At 39.2% G+C, this 23,155-nt stretch overlaps 1 protein-coding gene across 2 annotated transcripts; it reads left to right on the plus strand.

Annotated features, from left to right (window-relative positions):
- The first annotated feature begins 455 nt into the window (after positions 1-455).
- On the plus strand, positions 456-22,323 carry hid1b (HID1 domain containing b). Of its 2 annotated transcripts, none has more exons than XM_034120172.1 (19): positions 456-620; positions 1,782-1,931; positions 2,995-3,165; positions 9,414-9,536; positions 14,422-14,528; positions 14,954-15,070; positions 15,846-16,077; positions 16,166-16,222; positions 17,040-17,180; positions 17,708-17,798; positions 17,913-18,064; positions 18,508-18,586; positions 18,685-18,849; positions 19,277-19,498; positions 20,021-20,178; positions 20,264-20,350; positions 20,432-20,523; positions 21,269-21,427; positions 21,982-22,323. In XM_034120172.1, exons 1-19 carry the CDS (start codon positions 555-557, stop codon positions 22,043-22,045), a joined length of 2,433 nt encoding a protein of 810 aa, XP_033976063.1. In that variant the 5' UTR covers positions 456-554; the 3' UTR covers positions 22,046-22,323. The 2 variants fall into 2 exon arrangements, with proteins under 2 accessions (XP_033976063.1, XP_033976064.1); XM_034120173.1 differs by having other exon boundaries at positions 457-620; positions 20,039-20,178.
- The last annotated feature ends 832 nt before the right edge of the window (positions 22,324-23,155 follow it).

Here is a 23,155-nt window from a genome sequence, read left to right on the forward strand (position 1 = left end):
TTTATTTAGGAGTATTTTTATAAATTTTACCATCTAACTGATGTTTATTTGTTTGTTTTTTTCCATATGTAAAGCCCTTTTTTGTATGCGTATCATTATAAATATTATTTTATTATTATAATTATTATTGTGTTATACAATTATTATCAGTTTTCTTTTTACTTGTGTTACCTTGTTGTTGAGATCATTGTGAAGTTGGTGTCTTTTGTTTTTTCTATTGCCTATAAATGATGCAGGTCAATGTAAATGTATTTACAATACAAATCATTCATTTACAAATCATAAAATGTACAGCAATGTGTTCCTCAGTTGCACCACATGTCATTTTTAATAAAAACAACATCATGAATAAGCATTACCCATGTTAAAAACATTAAAAAACATCAACAGCAGCTATTTTTTACATGACATTCCCTTTGTAGGTGGATATTCCGAGCAGGCCCTGAACGCAGCAGGAACAGAGCGGTGGATGAGGGAGATTATCCTCCTTTACTGCGACTGTTAACCTGCTGTTAACACGGATCCTAACAGGAGGTGTTGGTTTGTGACACAACATGGGAAACGCCGACACCAAACTGCACTTCAGGAAAGCGGTGATACAGCTCACAACCAAAACACAGGTCAGTTATTTAAAAAGAAAAAACTAACGTCGCTTGTGTTTTAAATTCAGCTTGTGGAGATAAAGTTAGAGTGCCAGATGGTAGCCTTAACTGAAGCCTCAATGACACAAAGTGGAAGGGAAGTCAAGTAAACACTTCAGTCAGTTTACAAATGAAGATGTCCTGACATAATATACATACATTTCGTGAAATATGGATATTTTCCTCTATTTGTTGCGTTTTAAGAGACTGTCAACAGGCAGGTTGGCCCTATTGGTGTTCTGAGTCCTTCACCTGTCTTGTTTGTTTTGTGAAATTATCCTTAAATAACTTGAACATGTGACATGTGATTGTTAAATGTTGAATTTAATTAGTTTTCCTGCAGGCAGCAAGTGTTTCCCTCGCAGGTGCATTTAAGGTGGAACTAACTAGATGAAGTTGATAAGGATCTACTACAGACTCTGCACTCAGGCCTGTTTTTAGTGTTCGACAATCGATTCATCGAGTTACCTTCAAGTAAAAGAAAAATACATCTGTGATAGTAGGCTTACATGTATTCTGTTTTTTTGGACAAACCAAAGAATGTTCACATTTTCTGAATGTTTAGGACTAATCGATGAATCACTTACTCAATAAATAACCGACTGATTATTTGGTATTGAAAAGTATCCTTAGTTGGTTGCTTGTGTTTTTTGTGTCCTACATATTCTCTTTCTATGTTAAATACAGAACCAATCATATGTAGAATGTAATGTCTGACTGTCATGTTGGAAAAGCAAACATTATCTACTACAGCTCTCATATAAATGTAGTGGAGCACAAGTACAATATTTATCTGAGAAGTATTTAGATAAAATGAATATAAAAGTATCAGTAGAAGTAGCTTGAAATTGTACTTAAAAACAGTACTCCCATAGACTTTATAGGGTTTAACACAACATAAAGTCAGAGACAAATGGGACAAAAGAACAGTAAACAAAAGGGATAAATACGCTAAGGTTAATAAATGATAAAGGTTTTAAAATAAAAAGACACATATTCTGTTTTCTTCTGACTATAGCTGATTCGAGAAAACTGTATTCAATAATAGGTGCACAGTAATGAGCAGTACAAAATGATGATTCTCCAGACGGAGATCATGATAAACACACACAAATAATGACTTTTTGTCCTCTCCTGCAGCCTGTAGAAGCCACAGACGATGCCTTCTGGGATCAGTTCTGGGCCGACACCTCCACCACGGTCCAGGATGTGTTCGCTCTGGTGCCGGCCGCAGAGATCAGAGCTGTGAGAGAGGAGTCTCCATCCAACCTGGCAACCCTCTGCTACAAGGTAACCTGCATTCATCAGGATGGGGAGGAGATGTAAATGATGGTTTTCAGTATGTATCCAGTCAGAGATGTCCTGGACTCAAATATACAAGCCATTCTCTGGAATTTTGAGACAATATGTTTTTACCTAACAAAAGTGTGTTGTCTTAGTGCAGCTATTCTTCTGTCAGAGTCACAGGAATGCTGCTGTTTGTTCACACACTTTACACGTTACACACATCAGTGTTTGTAAAGGTCAAAGGTTATTTGAGTAAAGCAGATGGGGTGTTCCTTGTAGACCTGGCTGACAAATAAAATGTTCAACAAAAGGAACAAAGAGACAGTAAGACAGGATAACCTGCATTTCTTACAGCAAGGAACAGTTGGACATTGAACACTTTAATCCCTTAATGTCAAGTTTTCCTTTTAGAAGCTTTGTTATTGTTATTCCACTCTGTCTAACAGTATCATGTACTGTACTCTATATTCTCTTTCAGTTTGATTGAGCTCACTATGAACTATTAATGATGTTTGAACTGAGTGAAATATTGAATCCCAAAACTCTGTGTTTCTCATGGCCGCACCATCTTGTAAAACAGGGGTATTCCTGATGTCTTGTCTGCCATTTTAGACACACTTCCCAAAACATGTTGCTGTTATATGTTGTATCTTTTCAAACATCTACTAGAATTTGACATAAATATCTGTGGGATTGAACAATGTTTGTCTGCATGGTGTTTTTAATGACCTCTCACCACCAATCGCTGCTGTCTTTGTTAATCAGAACCAACAAATTCAATAAAATCTTCCTTTAGGGAAGATAGGTCTAGAAATGTCAGCTGCCTGCAAGGCTCACCAGTATCACTTGATTCCTCAAAAACAAATTTAAAATTAAGTCAAATTAACTTTGGAGATATGTGTATGACACCTGCTTAAGGTTGGGGGCACAGGATGGTGAGAATATTGATGTTGAACACAGAATCTTACAAAATAAATATATCGTAATTGAAATCATAAATGTATAGACACCTGACTTTATAGTATTGTTCTGGTTTTAAGTTTTCGACATGTGTTTTTCTCTGCAGGCAGTGGAGAGGTTGGTGCAGGGGGCTGACTCCGGCTGCCCCTCAGAGAAAGAGCGTCAGATCGTCCTGAACTGCACCCGCCTGCTCACACGCATCCTGCCCTACATCTTTGAGGACGCTGACTGGAGAGGCTTCTTCTGGTCCACCGTGCCCGGGGCCGGTCGAGCGGGGGTACGACTCACACTGACACTCAATCTGTTCCAGGAAGTAGTGCTGAGCAGAAACACTCTTGTATCATTCTTGCACTTTCTGGTGTGTTTCCTGTTTGACGCTTAGTCTGCCTCCTGTCTGATCAGAGGACATGAGGAGGGGGAAGCTCCAGAACTGAAAGGTCTTCAGGCTGTTAACTGCATCATTAATGATTTCACATTGAAGCTTGTGAGAGATTCAGTCCTGGGAGGGGACTGTAATAGGAAAGTTATGCATTGAGGAAGCAATATTCAAACAAAAATCACAAACCTGTGTGCGGGTTAAAAGGGTAAATGGACTACATTTATATGGCCCTTTTCCAGTGTTTGCAGCTCCTCAAAATGCTTTACATATTTTTGACTTTTTTTTATCAAGTCAGCAGTCACCCACATTCATACAGAGGCAGAGGCTGCCATACAAGGTTCCACCTGCTCAGGGAGACAAACACTCACTCACTTTCACACACCTATGGCCAGGCCAATTTGGGGTTTAGAATATTGCCCAAGGACACAGCAAGATGTTGACTGCAGGTGTTAGGGATCTAACTTCCGACCTTACGACTGGTATATGACCTCTCTACCTCTACCAGTGCACTTGTGTATTATCAGTTTTCATACTGGTCAGGTTTTGGTCCAGAGTGTGTGGATGAAGCAAAGTTAAATATTACTAATTTAACAGCTGGCTAGTTAGCTATCTATCTAATTGCCATGTGCTTTCATACTCCACTGGTTACTGAATGGTGTTCATGTTGAATTTTAAAGTTCCCTTAATAGTGCTCAGAGAATACCCATATAACGTGCTTTGCTCACAATAATTGCAGTCCCACGCTCGTGATGTGTTTCTGGATCGTAGTGTTGTGCTACACTACTGATCAGTTGGTGGCAAACACTCACATTGTATGGGGGGAAGAAGAAGAAGAAGTAGAAGATGACGGCTCCCAAATAAACAGTGCATGTCTCAAAATGCACATAATTTGCAAAAGGGAATGCTAAATCCAAGCAGTAGAAATCTCCAGATCTTTGGGAAAATAACAAGCCTTGATGTTTTTATTGGTTGATTTAAATAACAAAAGAACAACGAATCAAAATTGTACCGTTAAACTTATTCTCAGAGGGAAATATATAAATCTTCTGCTGCCTTGCCAAACCTGCAGTTGAACCTGAAGGAGAACAGCAGTCAGAGAAATCCTATCCCACTGCAGACAGTTTGCAGAGTTCAATCTGTCCGCAGCCCCTCAGCTTTACACACATCAGAGGATTTGATATTAGCACGTATAATAATCCACAGTGGTTAGAAGTGATGGACAGAGCAGGATCTGTAAAATGAGACAGTTGCTGCTGTCAACGTCAGTGTCTGAAACCCACCCCTCCCTCCCTCCCCCTGATCTCTCCCTCATCTCTGCCTCCTGACGGCTGCTGGTTCTCTGGTTACCTGGTCGACCAGGGACCCACCATCCAAACACTGCCCATATTGTCTGTCCCCCCCCTATCCCTCCTCCTGGCCAGTGGTTGAATTAAAAGGGATTGAATGTCCCTTAATTACAGTGTGGGACTGGAGTAAAGTGCAGAGCTGCAGCAGTTGGAACAGGTTGTTGGTAGTTGTATGAAATCAGTTTGTGGTTCTGTGGGGAGAAATTGCTATTGATTTGATATGTTGGGAACAAAAGTGAAACATTTCGATTTTATAGTAGGGGCGGTCACGATATCAGATTTTCCCCACATACATATTGTGGTCAAAGGAATTCACGATGACTATAATACCATAATATCAATAGAACATTTAGAAAACAAATTGTTTAATTGCTATCAGTCATATTCACTTTTAACTTGAGGGTTAGATGAGAATATTGATACCACTCTGAAGTCTGTATGATACATTTGAAGCTGTAGCAAGCAATCCATTAGCTTAGCTTAGCAGAAAGACTGTAAACACAGGGAGACTGCTAGCTTGGCTCTGTCAGAAGCTAACTAAAGCTAACTACAAACACCTCTCAAGCTCAAGTATTAACCAGGTAAAACTCATTTGTCAAATCTTTACACCGACATATATGTTTTTTTTTGCAACAATTTATTGGGGAGACGAAGTGACAAGGTATCTGTTTGCCTCCTTTTTAAGTCTTTGTGCTAGGCTAAGCTAACAGTTTTCTGGACGTGGCTAAGCTTTCAGATACGAGACTCAAATCAATCTTTTCATCGAAACTCTCGAGATTACATATCTCTATGCATATATCTTATTAGTGCGAATGCTGTGCCACAGCATTCCACTATAGCAGGGGTTCCCAACCCCCGGTCCGCGGACCGGTACCGGGCCGCGGAGGTGTTACTGCCGGGCCGCGAAATAGCTGTGAGTTTATCGTAATATTTGCAGAATTATAAATATATAAAAATATTTTATCATAATATTTTTTTCAAAAAGTGTTTAATTTTCGCACCTATGCCACCAGTCATATTATTTCATCCAGTAGCTAGTTAATCTTTCACCAGAAAACCGTTGAAAATGGCTTTTATGATGTTCCGAGGGATTCGGCGGCTCAGCCTAAGGTCTCAGCCTCTTGTGCGCACGAGCATGTTACCGGTGCGCCAAGTAGGAAGAGGAGCGCACAGGAGACAACCGTTTGATTGCAGACTGTTATGTTTATGTGGGGAAATGGTGGTGCATACATTATTTGAGATATATTTCAAACTCGGACTTCATTTTAAGGACATGTCGGCCAGGAGTGTAGAGCTATTTGTTTAAGCACCGGATTGGCAAAACAGGAGAGTAAACCAGTCTGCCTTGATCTATGAATTAATGTCCGGGACTCTCACGGTATCTGCTGCCCGCAGCTGTTTTATAGAAGGAAACCCTCCTTCACTTCATGAAATGGCTGAAGCATCAGGAGGCAGCGGGACGTATACTCGGTAAAGAGCTGTGCCTTTTTACGCACCGCCTTCGCTGTGTTTAACTTAATCAGAACAGTTTAAGAGTGACTGCAGGCTGCTACGTGTTAACCACACACACATCTACACACATCGAACTGCCCGATTACTCCCCCTTTTATTAGTTTTATGAAGGATATGTCCAGTCAGTCACCAAGGCGCATGATGTGTGTGTGTATGTGCTCTGCTCAGCTCAGCTCTGTGTGTTCGGTGTGTTTGTGTCTGTCCGACACCGGCATATGCGGCTGTTCCCAAAATAAATTAGTTTAATCTTAATCTCGATGTAGTGCTATGCTGTCGGGAGTGCACCGGAACGAACGACACTATCATAATATCTTCTGAAAACAAATGCCAGTGACACACACACACACACACACACACACACACACACACACACACACACACACACACACACACACACTGGCGACCGGACATCTCCTTCATAATGCGCCTTCTCCTCGTTTTCCCAGCATTCACTGGATTATCCGTAAATCATACAAACAAAACCAAAACGTTGATTTATCTGTTTTCCCGTTTTGGTTTAAAAACTGAATAACGTCGGTTTTTTGGTTTTCCGAAAAACCAAAAAACAACACCGGTTCTTTTTTAAACTTTGTTAATATGTTTTGGATGCATATTGTTCTAGTATTTGTTCAGGCTGTTACATACAATTAGCCTCTGTTGCTACCTGCTGGTGGTGAGTAAATATTAAAATCAGTTAAAATTGACAACCGGTCCGCGATTTTTTTTTAATGTATCTGCCGGTCCTTGGCACAATAAAGGTTGGGAACCCCTGCACTATAGTACTTCAAATCTTTATTCTTCCCCTTATTATTTCAGCCAATACTTTGGCACTCCATAACTTCAGCTTATTTTCAGCTACAGAAACCATTCAAATATTAAACTATTCAGCCTGTTCAGGAATCGATGGGAAACCTTCAACTTTTTAAAAATATTTTATACTTTTTGAAATATTCAGCTTTTTAAACTCTTTTTTTAACATGGAAGTCAATGGGAGATGCCTTCAAATCCTCTTTTCCTACACCTTGCGCCAAATGCTACTCCTTCCACATACTTTCAGCTAGACACTTCATTCCAACTTTCAAATGATCACAACACCTTCAGCTATTCAAACTTGACTTTTATCTTTGATATCTTTTACACTTCTTGAGATAATTAACTTTGTTTGGAGCTTGGTAAAGAGGCTTTCTTCAGATTTTAACATTAGTGTGGATGGAGCAGCTCGTTAAGTCTAGAGTGCTTTGATCTCAAAACAGAGTGCAGCAGTGCTCCCCAAAAAATGTTTTAAACTTGCCATAATTCCCAAACCCTACACTCCTCAGACATATTTTTTCATGAAAAACGTAGGAAAACCTCTCCTAGGTTGGAAAATTAAAAAAAATTAAAAAGAAATATTAAACAAAATGCCTCTTGAGGGCATGAAGAGACAAAAAGTCCACCTAGCTCCCAATTGATTCCCATGTTAAATCTTTCCGGAACTTTCTTCAGAACAGAGAGAAGTACACTTTAGACAAACTGCTCCCATCTCCACATTTTACACACAAAACCAAAAAAAACAACATATATCAGTTCATTGGGGTTCCCTGATGCTCACGGTCTGGTCATTTTTTGATAGGAGCCATGGTTTTTGAACAGGTGGCAAAATTGTCAGATACAAACCTCAATGCATTCTTAATGGGACTCAGTGCTGCAGTGGGTAAATTGTCATAAGTCGTCACCATGGTAACCTTTCATCTCTGGGTTTACACACACAGGTGTTTGTAAACATTCACCACTACCTCTCTCTCTCTCTCTCTCTCTCTCTCTCTCTCTCTCTCTCTCTCTCTCTCTCTCTCTCTCTCTCTCTCTCTCTCTCTCTCTCTCTCTCAGACACACTCACACTCTCTCTCTCTCACAGACAGACACACACTCTCTCTCTCTCACACACACACACACACACACACACACTCCCTCTCTCTCACAGACACATCAAGAGAAGTGAGAGAGGGTGATAGAAGAGTGATAGGGTGATCAAGAGAAGAGAGAGGGCGATCAAGAGGAGAGAGAGAGGGCAATCAAGAGAAGAGAGAGAGAGGGCGATCAAGAGGAGAGAGAGTGGGCGATCAAGAGAAGAGAGAGAGGGCGATCAAGAGGAGAGAGTGGGCGATCAAGAGGAGAGAGAGAGGGCGATCAAGAGAAGAGACAGAGGGCGATCAAGAGGAGAGAGAGAGGGCGATCAAGAGGAGCGAGAGAGGGCGATCAAGAGAAGAGAGAGGGCGATCAAGAGAAGAGAGAGAGGGCGAGCAAGAGAAGAGAGAGAGAAGAGAGAGAGGGCGATCAAGAGAAGAAAGAGAGGGCGATAGAAGATTGAGAGGGTGATCAAGAGAAGAGAGAGGGCGATCAAGAGAAGAGAGAGAGTAATGTAACCTCCTAATGTAATGTATTACTCCTATGAATGTTCAAAAAGTGCTCAAACTTCACATGTGTGCTAACAGTCCAGCCGTGAAGACATATACGGGACAGTTTTGAGATTTCTTCAAATGCCGTTGCCATGGCAACACAATGCTCACCATGAAACACGGTTTTCTCATAACTTCAGTGAAAATGATCGAAATGGCCCAAAACTTCACAGGTTTGGTAACGATGCAGCCATCAACACATCTAAGCGTATTATGGGGTGTCATCAAATGCCGTTGCCATCGCGACAGATAATTCACCATCAAGTTAGTTCAAAAGTTTGCAGTTCAAATATTCTGCTGCTTTCCCAAGCCTTTTTACTTTCTTTTCTCATCTTAATACAAATTCATTCACTACTACTTACATCTGATATTTAACTCCTTCAGCCTATTTTCAGCTGCAGAAACCATTCAACTATTACATTATTCAGCTATTTCAGGACATCAAGGCTATACATGTTTTTTTAAATCTTTTCTTTTAAATATTAAGCTTTTTCTGCATTTTTGTAGCTAAAAGCAGCTACCATTCAGCTAATAACATATTCAGCTTTTTCTGCATTTTCAGCTAAATTCATTCACAGTTTACAGCATTCGCACGCATTTTCTGCAGGAAATGCATTTTCTAGTTACATTTTACTGTTAATACTGTTTACTTTGACTGAAATAACAATATGAATGCAGGTTGATTACTTGTTATTAGTAATTTAAGTAGTGTTGCTACTTTACTGTTGAGGAATGATCTTAAGTAATACTTTCTTGTTTAACCACAAATCACCACATTCTTAATTCACATATGGTGTCTATAATAGCAAAACTACAAATGAGACATCTTCTATCTCCTCTCTTTGTCCTCCAGCATTTGGATGAAGATGGTATTGATGTTGAATCACGGCCGCTGGCTGAATCCCTGCTGCTGGCCATCTCTGACCTGCTCTTCTGTCCAGATTTCACCGCTCAGAGCCACAAGAAGAACAGCCCGGTGAGTGCACAGTACCCTTCTACATTACACAGCCACTCATGTGTGGCAGACGTTCAGCTGTGGCCTGATTATCCCTCAGTGCAGCTGGACCCAAACACCTGCCAATATTCAGAATCTAATCAAGGAGAACCAAAGCTTTGCATCGGGCTTGTTCATTATCCGTGAATGACATTTCTGCAGAACATGTGTTGGTCTCAAAAGAACAATAGTCAACATTATGTGTCATTTTTATGTTCCAATCAGATCAATATCAATCTCATTTTTGACGTTTAACACAGAATTATTATGGGAAAATTCTGATTATTTCGAAAACACTTAATTTTACTTTATTAATCCCGGGGGGAAATTCAATTCTCACTACATCACACCTAATATAAACGCATGCATTAGCTGATGGGTTTCAGAGCAAAAATGCTGCCATGGTCTGGAGCTGAACTTGTTCTAATAGGGGACTGTAACTGGCGACCCTTCAGTTCTAAAGCAAAGAACCTGCAGATTGAGCTACTGACGCCCTTTATGATAATGAGATTCTAATTATTTAAGAACGATTACCAAAAAAAATTAAACAAATTTGTCTAGTGCACAATAAAAAACGTTTTTTTGTTTGTTTTTCCTGCATTCAAGCTTGTGATTTAGCATGCATGCATACATTGGTTGCATAGAAGTTAATGGTGATGATGACTCAGTTAAAAAGTCAGTGTCAGTATACTGAAAGCAGAAAAAGGCACAACTGTACTCTGAACCTGTTCATTTGCTAAGGTTGACCGATTTACAGAAAATTACTAAATGCAATTATTTCAATGATAATGCAAATGTAATATTATTTACAATATTAGAAAGTTTGGTCATTTTGCATCATTATTCTCATTATCATTGAAAAATATGTTGAAATGATCACGTTTCGGTTTTCTTGAGTTCTGTATCAAACAACTATGTTTTGTCAAGTCCGTATATGATTTGTCCACATCTCCACAATACTTCATAGTATATTCACACATTTCACAAATATAGCACTATTTCCGAATTGAGTATTGCACTAATCTTTAATGCAATTTCAATACAATAAAGATTCTGCATCGCATACTGTAGAGATGAAGCCCTAGCAAATACATTTAAATTGATATCAATGCTCCCATTTAACTTGCAAACAAGTATTCTCCAAGATTTGTAATGGTCCTTCAAGAGTCTTTCCACAGAAGGAGGAATACACCTTTCTTTATGTGTTAGCCCTTAAGCTACAACAATGTCAATACCTTTATGTAAAAGGCTAGTCCCTGTTATTGAGCCCTGAGGCGGTACAGTCACTGTTCTTATCTCCACACAAACTTCAGTAGCTGGAGTTAATGAGTGACTCTCCCTGAGACAGAGGGGGGAGGAGTGGCCATGTTTGTCAACTGGGCTGAGGAGAGGAGGGTGGACACGTCTTAATCGTGCTGAGCAAACATGTGTGGTGCTGGAGAGCATAGGAGGTGACTGCAGGTCTTAAAGGTACCCTATTATACGGTTTACCATCAATATATTATAGTTCTCAGCTATATACAAAACATGTCTCTGAAGTGTTTGGTTCGAAATACCAAACAGATCATGCATTGTAGCATCCCATAAACCCCTCTGTTTCAGCCCTGTTTCAAAAGTGCTGATTCTCTGTCTGTTACTTTAGATGAAAATAAGGAGCCCCTCCCCACGCCTCTCTGAGAGATATTTGATTTAAAAAAAACAGAATTGTGGTCTAGGAGGAGATTCAGGTGATAAGGTGGGGCGGGGGTTACCTTGGTTGGTGATTGGCTAATGGTTACACAAGCCAAAAAATCGTTATGACATCATAAAGTGGCCAAAATCTGATCAGCTCATTTTCAGACAGGATTTTATATAAATAGATCAGGACAAAAAGTGAAAGAATCTTTTTTTCTGAAACTTTCAGAATCTCTTTACACAGAGGGGACACATGTTGATGTATAAAAGACATGAAAAAGTGGATTTTGCATAATAGGTGACCTTTAACCTCTCCATGGTCGGAGCACTCCTCACACCTCTGTCAGCCGCCCCGAGGAAGAATTCAAAATGCCCAGCGGCTGTCGTCTGTTCCCACCTGCTTCTGTGACCTGTGGAGCGTGCACACACAGAAACCTGGCTTAGGGTTAGTTTTCTCTTTCCAGTAAAGGTGTGGTGATTTCAAGGTGAAAAGGCATATGTGTTAAAGAGTCGGTACACCCAAAATACCAAGAAATGGACGCATTTTCAAAAGATAAAGCCTTGGCGCGAGAGCCACGGATTCAAATATATTTTTGGTAGTGTTACATCTCATTCATAGTCATTTTGTGTCTCTTTTTGCATTTGTTTGAAGATATTTTTCTGTTTTACTCATATTCTGTCACTTTTTGGGAATTGTGCATCTCTTGGTAGTCATTTTGTTTCTCTTCATGATCTTTTTGAGTCTCTGTTTGGTTGTTCTGCATGTCATTGTAGTCATTTTCTCTCTTTTGTTAGTAGTTTGCATCACTTTTCTCTGTTTTTGTGTTTCTTTGTAGTCGTATTTCATCTCTTGTTGGTTGTTTCATGTCTTTTCTTAGTATTTTTCTTTCTCTTTTAGGATGTTTTGCATGTCTTTGTTATCCCTTTTAGCATCTCTTTGTGGTTGTATTCTTTTACATTTTGCATCTTTGCAGTTGTTTTCTCTTTTTATAATAATCTTGACTCTCTTTTTGGTAGTTTTTGTTCAATTCTGTTCATTTTTTTGTTAGTATGTCTGTTTTTTGTTTTATGTTAGCTTCTCCCCAGTTAAATACTGGATTCTTTTAATTCCGTCAATGATCTTAAATCATCGAGATTATACAATTAGATTTCCCCTAAAAAGTCATATGAATGTGACAAAGATGTAGTTTTCGAATCACAATCCAAAATCACAAAATTGATGCTTCCTGGGTTTGCATCATCACCAGTGAATTTCTGTGTGGTATGGCAGGGTGCCCTTTGTTGTCAGTTTACTTATAGAGAACAATGGCAGCACCTTGTCACATCTATAAATGACACTGTAGTTATCGGTGCTGAGGTGTCACATGCTGATATTGTCAGCTTAGTCCTCTTGTATATTCCCATGATGTAAAGTAGGTGTGAACACAGTCCCACTGTCTGTAGCTGTGAAATGTGGCCCTTTGCAAATATTGATGTAACCTGATATTGCTCTATGGCTCTGAATAAGAAGTGAGTCCACAGTTAAACAATGCAGTTCAGTTCTTTTGGCTGAAAACCTATTGTTTCCTGTTCTCCTTGTTGTAATTGAATGCAATGGAGCAGGTGCTTCCTTTTGTGTAGACCTCTCTTTAGGATATTGTGTGTGTTTGAGAGTCCAGACATCTCCTCAATTTCAAATATCTATTAATTCTAACAGAATTAGGTAATTTCATTTCCCAATGTTTATTATAACAGAGAGCCTACAGATATTTCCATCATTGAATATTCTCTTAATTCTGTTTCCCCAGAGTTTAAGGCAGTGTTTCTCCAAGTGGGGGGTTAACTTTAGTCTAAGTTATCTCAGTGGGTCTCAAACGGTTTGGTCACGATTAATGTAAACAATTATTTCCGAGGCACACGTTTATATGATCATTATAGGTATAAAAAACAAGAGAATAAATGAAAAACAGGTATGAAATACTATATGACAGAAAACAAGAATAAAGTTTAAAAGGGGAGTGATTTGTAAAATATCCATAAAGAAAAATAAAATCTGTTTACAGTTCTGTTTCATATGGGTGTTGAGAGATGTATCCATAGATCTCTTCATTTTGCTTTCAAAATGCACCAGATTGATGCTTTTAACTTCAATATTTAAAAAAAAATGTTCCCGGGGGAGCATGCCCCCGGACCCCCCTAGAGGAGGAAAGGACCCCCCTAGAGGATATTAGGTCCACACACCACTAAAATAGCACTTTACCCCTGCTTACACCTATATGCCGTGAGCTGATTATCGAGCCTTCATTGTAACAGTCGCGGGTACACTGAGTGTGCGTGTGGGGATTGTTGCAGTCGAACATTCCACTGTAGCGACCGGTACATTAATGGGAAACCCTACATGTTTGAGCACCCTCTATGAAACGTCAAACTACCCCACAGCACCCCAAAAGAAAATCTCTGGCGGCGCTGCCACTGAGCCTGCAACCCCGTTTTGAAGAAGTCTGCAGTGCAAAACAGGCTCATTGCAAATGCTGCGATAAGACACACTTTTTTGCCAAATATCAGCATTTTCTTTCTTTTAATTTGTTTGCAAAGTATTATAACTTATTGTTCTAGCAAAGGGATTGCACAATTGTATTATGTATTAATTTGTTGGAGCACACAGACTTATGGAGCATTGTTTTATTATCAATGTTCTAGCAAAGGCATTTTTTTTTTTTTTTAAAGGAATGCTCACGTTCATATTGGTGTATTTTAATAAATGTTAAGTTAGCCCATTACGTGACTATTTGTGTTGGGGGGGCCCAACTTTTTTTTTTCTACAAAGGGGGGGGCCTGACAAAACAAGTTTGAGAACCACTGGTTTAAGGTGATGCCTTCAAGTTCCTCCAAAAGTACATTTACAATAATAGAGAAGTTTGAACCGTAAAGAATGTTTTAAGTTCTGCTTATTGTTTTTATTTACTAGCCGATACATTCCGGGTATATTGTATGCCAATACTGAATACACATTTTTCTATAATAAATACAATGACATAAATAGTGCGAGTGCTTCAAGGCTTGGTTATAATGACTTAAATTATAAATCAATTATCAAAATTGGAAATGGTATGGCAGCCTAAATGAGAACATCAACAAAATGTGTATGCCTTAGTCATTGTCAGGTTGTCCTTGACATGATGTTCATTATTTTTTGCTCTGCTCTCTGCTGCAGGACACAGCCGAGGACATTCGCTCCATAGACAGCTGCGAGTACATCTGGGAGGCCGGGGTGGGCTTCGCTCAGTCCCCTCCTCTGAACTACATCCACGACATCAACAGGTGAGGGTGCAGCCCAGCAGGGACTGTGGAGAACTTAGTTTTAGTTGTCTTGTTCATGTCAATTAAAAAGAATTGTGGTAGAAAGGTTTGCAATCAAAACCATCCATAACAATTGGGTAACTTGTTTTTGTTATTTCACAACCAAGTCTGATGGCATTTTGTCTGGGACAACAGCCCTGGATTCATTGTCCTCCAAATACATCGCTACCATCAGCCAATCTGAAAAATCAAGCTAAAACTTGTTACAAGAAATAACAGTCAAATAATACCAAAGATATGTTTGTGGTAGTTTATAATAAACCTGGTTGAAGGGGTTGTCTACCAGAGAGCACTGACAGGTCTTTTTTTCAAATCGGTCAGGCTATAAAAGCTTTCTGGTAAATGTTTCAATAACATTGATTACTTTAGTTTTCTTGTCTGTTCAGGACAGAGCTGCTGAAGCTGCTCCTCACCTGTCTCTCTGAGGCCATGTACCTCCCCCCCTCCTCTGAGAGTAAGAACCCAAACCCCTGGGTGACCTTCTTCTGCTCCTCAGAAAACAGGTGACACACACACACACACACACACATCCTCAACATGTGCATAAAGTGATGCACCCTCAAATCATCTTTAGTGCAGCTTCTTCTAGAGATACTATTGGAAAGATAACATTGTTTTTGCAAATGTACTACTAGTCTATGACAGTTGTTCATAGATGTACCTTTTTGGAACAATAATAACTGTAAATATATACTTTATACAGGAAATATTTTGTAAAATGTTGATACAAAAATCTGTCAAATAAATTGGCTGCAAACTGGTTTTCTTTTAATTTAATTGCCATTTTTAAATATATATCCATATATTTATGAATAGGAGTCATATCTACAAGTAAGTATTTTGTATCTATGAACTCATAACAAATTAATACAAAAGAAATGCACATATATGCAGTGTTAAAAAAGTGAATGGAAGAGATTTAATACACTTTTTTCCAAATTGTTTAAAAATCCTGGCTTTGACTATTGATAAAAGTGGGGTTTTTTTCTAAAAAGAATTGAACGCTTTTAAACTTGACTAAGATATGTCCACACAGGAGACATTTTAAGAGAAAAATAAGCATAAAATGTCAAAACAGAGGAAGATAAAAATAGAACTATGAAATTCCCCAGTGGGAAAAGCGTCCTTGAACATGTCTCACCCTCTGCTATGCATTACCCCACACTATGGGACATGCAGCCCCCTCTGAAGAGCCCCTTGCTCTGAACACACTGATAGCCCTCCATGCCCCTGACCTCCACCTGTCCTTCACTGCCCCCCCACCCCCCCCACCCCCAGACATGCCCTGCCTCTGTTCACCTCCCTGCTCAACGTGGTGTGTGCCTACGACCCCGTGGGCTACGGCATCCCCTACAACCACCTGCTGTTCTCCGACCACCGGGAGCAGCTGGTGGAGCAGGCGGTGCAGATCCTGATCGTCACCCTGGAGCACGAGGCCGGGTCGGCCACAGGCTCCGCCCTCCAGGCCCTGGACACCTCCGCAGCCCCCTCAGAGGTGGAGGAGCAGGAGGTGAGAGGGGGATCATTTTTATTATTAGAATAAAATGTAATGGTTTACTGATTCAGAGTTTAAAATCATGTATTTGTTCTTTTTTCAGCCAGCTGGACCTGATAACCTCTTTGTGAATTATCTCTCCAGGATACACAGAGAAGAGGTAAATTATGGATGTGCCAATCAGATTTCAGAATCAATAATGACCAATACACTATCGTAGGAAAAATCATAATCTGACATGACCCATTAGTCTAGTATGTCCAGTATTTTAAACTCAAATGACTTACATTTTTATTATTTTTTTACATTTACATGTCTTTTACCTGATGCTTTTATCCAATGCGACTTAAATACTTTTTAATACCCTAGACATGCCTATAGGAGGAGCAATTTGGTGTTAAGTATCTTGCCCAAGGACATCATTTTGATTGTTTCCTTGGTGCTCAAACCTGCTGCTAAAAAGTTCAATGTGTGGAAAAGTTTTAAATAAAAGAAGCAGCAGTATTCCATAACTAAGTCATGTTGTGTGCTGTGGCAAGGCAAGTTCATTTATATAGCGCATTTCAACACAAGGTCATTCAAAGTATGTTACAAAAAACAATAAAAGCATTCAAATATAGTCCAACAAAAACACATCATATAGACTTTCAATCTTCCTGACCTTCCATGTCAGAGAACATTGGCTAGTCTTAACTCTTATCAGCTGTGGGTCGACAGTTCAGCACGTCTATGTTATGTGACTATATTTTGGAGACAATAATCTGACCCGAGGAGAGAGATGTCACCTACTTTTATGCTCCCTACAATAGAAATACAATGTTAGATCAGAGTATACAACATCTGAGCTTTGAATATATTTGAATAAACGTTATACCAATAGACAGGAATCTGATCAAATAATTCAAATGAAAGAGTAATATTCCACCGTCCAAAACTATTTAACAGCCTACAATATCATCTAATTCTCTGTTCATCAGGACTTAAGTTTTATCCTGAAGGGTCTGGGACGGCTGATGAACAACCCTCTGGTGCAGACCTACCTGCCCCGCTCCACCAAGAAGATCCAGTTCCATCAGGAGCTGCTCATCCTCTTCTGGAAGTTCTGTGACTTCAACAAGGTGTGGAGCACGGTTTATCTGAATGATGCTAAAGCTACAAGATGGAGCAACTTTAGCAATGAACACCGAAAATATAGTGGTGTCATTGAGGGCTGCACGATTTGGAAAAAAATAAGTAGTTGCTATAATTTTGACTGATATTGCAATATGCAATATGCAGGATTTATTTTAAGTTTGTAGAACACTGTTTTTAGGCCACGACTTCTCTGCAGCACCACAATACCTCATTCAGATATTTTCACATATTTTGCCTTTACCAAATATTGCGATTACTGTGATTTGCGATTTTGCACTAATCCATATTGCGATTTCAATTTATTTGATTTATTATTTTGTCAACATAAGTTTTGAATCTTCTGCCTTACTATACTAGCAGCATCGCTTAAAAACGCCACATAATATCAAAGGGATTTCCGACAAAGCCCTGTTTTAAAATAAAGCTCTGAAATTCATCATCACATGTAGTTCTTGATGTGAGGGAGTAAGATGGATGAATATGTAAACTCAGGTGTGTTTGTGTGTTTTAGAAATTCCTGTTCTTCGTGCTGAAGAGCAGCGACGTGTTGGACGTGCTGGTTCCCATCCTCTTCAGCCTGAATGATGCCAGAGCAGATCCGTGTGAGTTTCAGGGATTACTTATATTTGCACATGCATATTGAGATGAGTGCTAACTAGCATAGATGGTTGTTTTATCACCCTGAATAATCTGTCTTTTTATACGCGTGTTTGCAGCTCGTGTGGGCCTCATGCACATCGGCGTGTTCATCCTGCTGCTTCTGAGCGGGGAGAGGAACTTCGGTGTGCGTCTGAACAAGCCGTTCACTCTGCACGTCCCCATGGACATCCCTATCTTCACAGGGACCCACGCAGACCTGCTCATTGTTGTAAGACATTTAATGTTAGAGAATAGTTTGTATTATTTATTTAAAAACACTTCGCCCCAAACAGATGAGTTGTATACCAATTACATTCAAGTTACCTTGAATTTATTTTTTTGATGATGAAATGATTTTCCAAATTAATTTATGAAAAATTTTATACACAACATTTGTTTACAAAGTCTCACACAAATCATGCTATATATTCCATGTGTCATTTCGACTCTTGTTTTTTATGTCATGTTTTTTTTCTAAAGGAGCTCTATAAATAAAGTTATTGGATTAATAATAGTAATAATATAACATTTATATATATTACTGCTGTTGTTTATAATAATAATAATAAATACTAAAAGTATGAGTAGAGTTCTGCTGTCTGTTCAACATTTTCCCTCTGTTTTATTTTTGTATTATTATTATGTAATCACATTTTATTTGATTATTTTTAGATCTTCCACAAGATCACCACCAGTGGACACCAGCGTCTGCAGCCTCTGTTTGACTGCCTTCTTACAATCATAGTGAACAGTGAGTACCACAAAGGAAATGTCGCACCCTAGTGGCTTGATGTCAGAACTGCAGAGAAATCTTCTGTGTCATTTTGACTTTTATTTTGCCCTCTACAGTTTCACCTTATCTGAAGAGCCTGTCCATGGTGGCGGCCAACAAGCTGCTCCACCTCCTGGAGGCTTTCACCACCCCCTGGTTCCTCTTCTCCTCGCAAGAGAACCACCACCTCGTCTTCTTCCTGCTCGAGGTCTTCAACAACATCATCCAGTATCAGTTTGATGGTGAGAAAATAGACAATATAGTGGCGGTTTGTTAAATATACCACGTTCCTAGGCCGCGGATATCAGAAAAGTCCTGACTTGTGTCGTTAAAATTCCCAACATTTGTGAAAAACCCACTCACGGGTGACGGGTGAAACTTGAAAGTAAATATAGTATAGTAAAGTAAAACGGAAGCATATATAAGGTGAACAAAGTAGGTCTAAGTACAAAGCCTTGCGGAACTCCGTGTCTAACTTTAGTTTGCATGGAGGATTAAATGACCCGTACAAACTGAGACCGTTAAAAATAGTTATAAGTAGGACTTAAACCAGCTCCTTTTTGTTTCTATATGTTTTCTGTCATGTTAACATCAACAAATATAAAAATCCTCAAATATGAAAATCAGATATGTGGCTCTTTCAAACTCCTGACTAAATCTCGCTCACAGGTAACTCCAACCTCGTGTATGCCATCATCCGGAAGCGTAATGTTTTCCACCAGCTGGCCAACCTGCCGTCCGACACGGCATCTATTCAGAGGGTTCTACAGAAGAAGAAGAAGTCTGGGATCTCCAGGGCAAACTCCACAGAGGCAGAGTCCATAGAGAGGAGCAGACCTGCTGATTCTGTTGAGCCGGGAACACTCAAAGCCAGCTTAGTGGCTACTCCAGGTGAGAAAGGAGACAGTACAGTCATTTACAGAGGAAACATTCCCAGTTGATTAAATTACATTAGAATATTACCTTTGTATTACAGTATCTGCAACATACATTTTTTTTTACATATTAGAGTCATTTGTGGGGAATTTGGATATCTCATTTTCGCCACATTGAAAAGAAAAAAAATGTCTCCATGTTTTTACAAATAATCATATCGGTCTTTAAATGATATATAGACAACCACTCTTTTTTCTTATTTTTTGTTTCTTTGTATTCTTTTAGGGTTTCCTTGTTTTTCCCTTTTTCATATTCATTGTGAGTCTCTCTGTGTCTCTTTTGGTCATTATTATTATCATTATTCTGGATCTCCATTGAAATCAGTTGTAACAGCTGTGAATTCAAGTTGTCAAATGTGCCCCATGAAGTTTTCAGAAAAAAAGCCACCTTTCAAGCCTGTAAAGAGCTGAAGATTGTAATACTCAACTACCAATATTTATTTGAGTAATTCTCTTTTTCTCTGCAATTCAAAAAAAGAATGTTTTTATCCGTTAGGAATTGATAAGATAACGGCAAAGTCCCAGGTGAGTGTGGACGGCACCATGATCACCGTGCCTACCTCTGACTCTCCTGCTGACACCAGTGCTGTGGGCGGAGCCAGCGACACAGAGTCCAACTCAGAGAGAGACCACGAGGTACATCACACTTCACATCACTCTATCTTACTGTTTTTCTTACTGCAGGTAAAGTTAAAGTCCTGTGCTTTTATTTTATAATCAGGCATACCATTCAGAGTCGGAAGCAGCGAGGAGTCGGTTATCAAGTGCATCATCATCATCAGCAGCCTGGAGCGCTAACACAGACTGGGTTAGTGGAAGTGTTTTCTACTTTTTACTATTCCTTCTATTTGTATTTATTATACTCATCATGCTGCTTGTGTGTTCTCAGGTGTTGTCATGGAAAGCCAAACTTCCTCTACAGACCATCATGAGGCTGTTACAAGTACTGGTGCCTCAGGTGGAGAAGATTTGCATTGACAAGTAAGAATTGATACACGTATTAATCTCAGAAGCATTTACTGACCTATTTTAAAAGAGGTAAATGGCCAGTTTAGTGCCATCTTTTTCAGTCATGGTCGCTCTTGCTACTCATTCTAACAAACCAGTTATCATTCTGGTAACATAACTGTATTTTAGCAGCAAACTCCTGCTGCTAAAATAAATCATGCTCTCTGTGCTAGATTTCCCCAGGGAACTAGGAGTTTTGGGTAAAACCTTTGCATGAACATTTTAATTTAATGATTAATCAATCATCAAAATGTCTGTCAATTCACTAATGGATTATCCCCTTATTGTTGCATCTCTTATGATGAATGTTTAAGCAACCAGTTACCTATTTGCAGATCAAGCAGATACACAGCGACATAACCATCTTTGTGTCCAACTGATTATTATAGGTCCAATATTTACAGTCTTTTAGCTTTGTTTTAGTTTCAACAAACTCCTAAGAGAAATACCTGCCTCTTCACTAGCTAGTGCTATATTTGTTGTGTTTGGTGTTGGTCAGGTAGTCTAAATAATGGGTTTATAAGATCTTAAACCAAAACTTTTATGTTGTTAAATGGTAAACCAAAGAAATGGGCTGAAAGACACCAACATGTACAGCTCTGAAAAACTGCAATACTGGTCAAAATCCTTTGATCACTGCAACACCTTTCATATCACACAATAATTAGTGCAGTTTTAATGATTCAGATGAGTTAATATATATTGTTGTCATCATCAGGGGTTTGACAGACGAGTCAGAAATCCTGAAGTTCCTTCAGCACGGCACGCTGGTCGGCCTCCTGCCCGTCCCTCATCCCATCCTCATCAGGAAGTACCAGGCCAACGCCGGCACGGCCATGTGGTTCCGCACCTACATGTGGGGGGTCATCTACTTACGGTAAACAAACATGAATATAAGCCTGTATGAAACCTCTTTATTTTACGTGTTATATTTTGGGGCGATTCTACGGAGCCCCTGAGAGGCAAGTGAGAAAAACAAAATGTGGGTCATTTATTTCTATGATCTAAAAATGTTTCTCTCCTGTGTTCATTATGTAAAAACTGGGAGAGGGGAAACGGATGCCAGGATCATTTATCAAAGTTATTTATTTTGATTTATGATAACATGTTGGAAAAAACCCATTTTTTCTTTTGTCAGGATTAAATGTTGGTTTTTGTGATACTGTTTGGCCACAAGAGGCTGATGTTCAATCATACTTTATTTTCGAAATAGGAATAAAAGTATATATGTTTATTTCTACGTGAGCTTAAATATCTCTGCAAACTTTTATCACAAGCTACATCATTTGTATCAAATTCACAGATATTTTTAAAGCAACCTGTAAGCTTATTCTGAAAAAAACGTTATTTTCCACCTGTTCTTCAGTCATAAACACATAGAGAGAACAATAGATTTGACTTGTTTCTCTATCCTGATTTTTGTTACTACAGCAATGTGGATCCTCCAATCTGGTATGACACGGACATCCGGCTCTTTGAGATCCAGAGGATTTAGAGCAGCTGTTGAAGGTGTCCACTTTGTTCTCTTCACACACTCACCAACAACAGGATCTGCTGGTTTTTACTTTCCTCACACCTGAACTTTGCTCAGAGGAACCATTCACACTCTCTGGTGCTATTTGAAACAAGCAGAGATCATCTTGTACTTCATTCCTGCCAACTTTCAGGTTTCAGATAAAAAGACAGAATGTTTTAATGTGTCAAAACATACTGTGCATCATATACAATCACTGTCATTAACATTGCCAAATCGTCATTAAATCTGACAATCAGGAAATGGGTTTAATTTTTTTTATTCACTGTTCCAGACTAGCAGAACTGTCTTCATAGAACTGGGGGCACTTTCACGTTGAAACAGGAAAAGGACAGAAAGTTGTCTGTTGTTGACAGAAAGTGGGAAAATCCTAGTTGTTCTCCAACCAGATACAAATGTTTGCTGAACCTTTAAATGTCCTTTATTGGTGATTGAAGGTGGTTCCTTCACCAAAGATGCAATGAGATTTTACCATTCAACACTACTTAAAGGTGGGGTATGTCATTTATTTCAGAAACACTTTTTGTTATATTCCATGGAATGCTCTTAACATCCCGATAGCAATGAATATATTAAATGCTTTGACAATAAATACATACAAAAATGTCATCTGTGGAAGCCGTAGTACTGTGAAAAGCACGACCAATCATTTTAGACGGCCCGGCTAAAATAACTGGATGGCCTACCTGCCTGTCAGCCTTCCATCTGTGCACAAACTTATCTCGTGCCCTCATTGGTCATGTGCGCGTTTGTGTGTGTTGGAGGAGGGGGAAGTCTGAAGGAAGAGGCAGATTTTTTCCGGTTGTGTACTTTCAAATTCTAGCGCACTCGAGCTGGTTTCTCCAAAATTACATGCCCCACCTTTAAGTAGCAGTAGGTGTACAAAGGGAATCCTAAAAGTAAAAAACTAAGGATTCAACTTAGGCAATGTACAATCGGCACAATGTCGTATAACTTCAACGGTACTACCTCTAAGCTTCAAACTTGCGATTGCATTTCGCGACAATCAAACAAAACTTCACATTGATAAATCTACAAGTTAGAACATTTTGGTTAGGATAGTCTATGTAA

Source organism: Trematomus bernacchii, unplaced genomic scaffold, assembly GCF_902827165.1.
Source record: "Trematomus bernacchii unplaced genomic scaffold, fTreBer1.1, whole genome shotgun sequence".
NCBI lineage: Eukaryota > Metazoa > Chordata > Actinopteri > Perciformes > Nototheniidae > Trematomus > Trematomus bernacchii.

Excerpts from the sequence above, each read along its gene's own strand:
- hid1b (XM_034120172.1), top strand. The coding sequence starts at position 555 with ATGGGAAACGCCGACACCAAACTGCACTTCAGGAAAGCGGTGATACAG. Across the intron at positions 17,799-17,912 it reads TGATGCCAGAGCAGATCCGT|CTCGTGTGGGCCTCATGCAC; the intron begins GTGAGTTTCAGG and ends GCGTGTTTGCAG. Across the intron at positions 18,850-19,276 it reads CATCCAGTATCAGTTTGATG|GTAACTCCAACCTCGTGTAT; the intron begins GTGAGAAAATAG and ends TCTCGCTCACAG.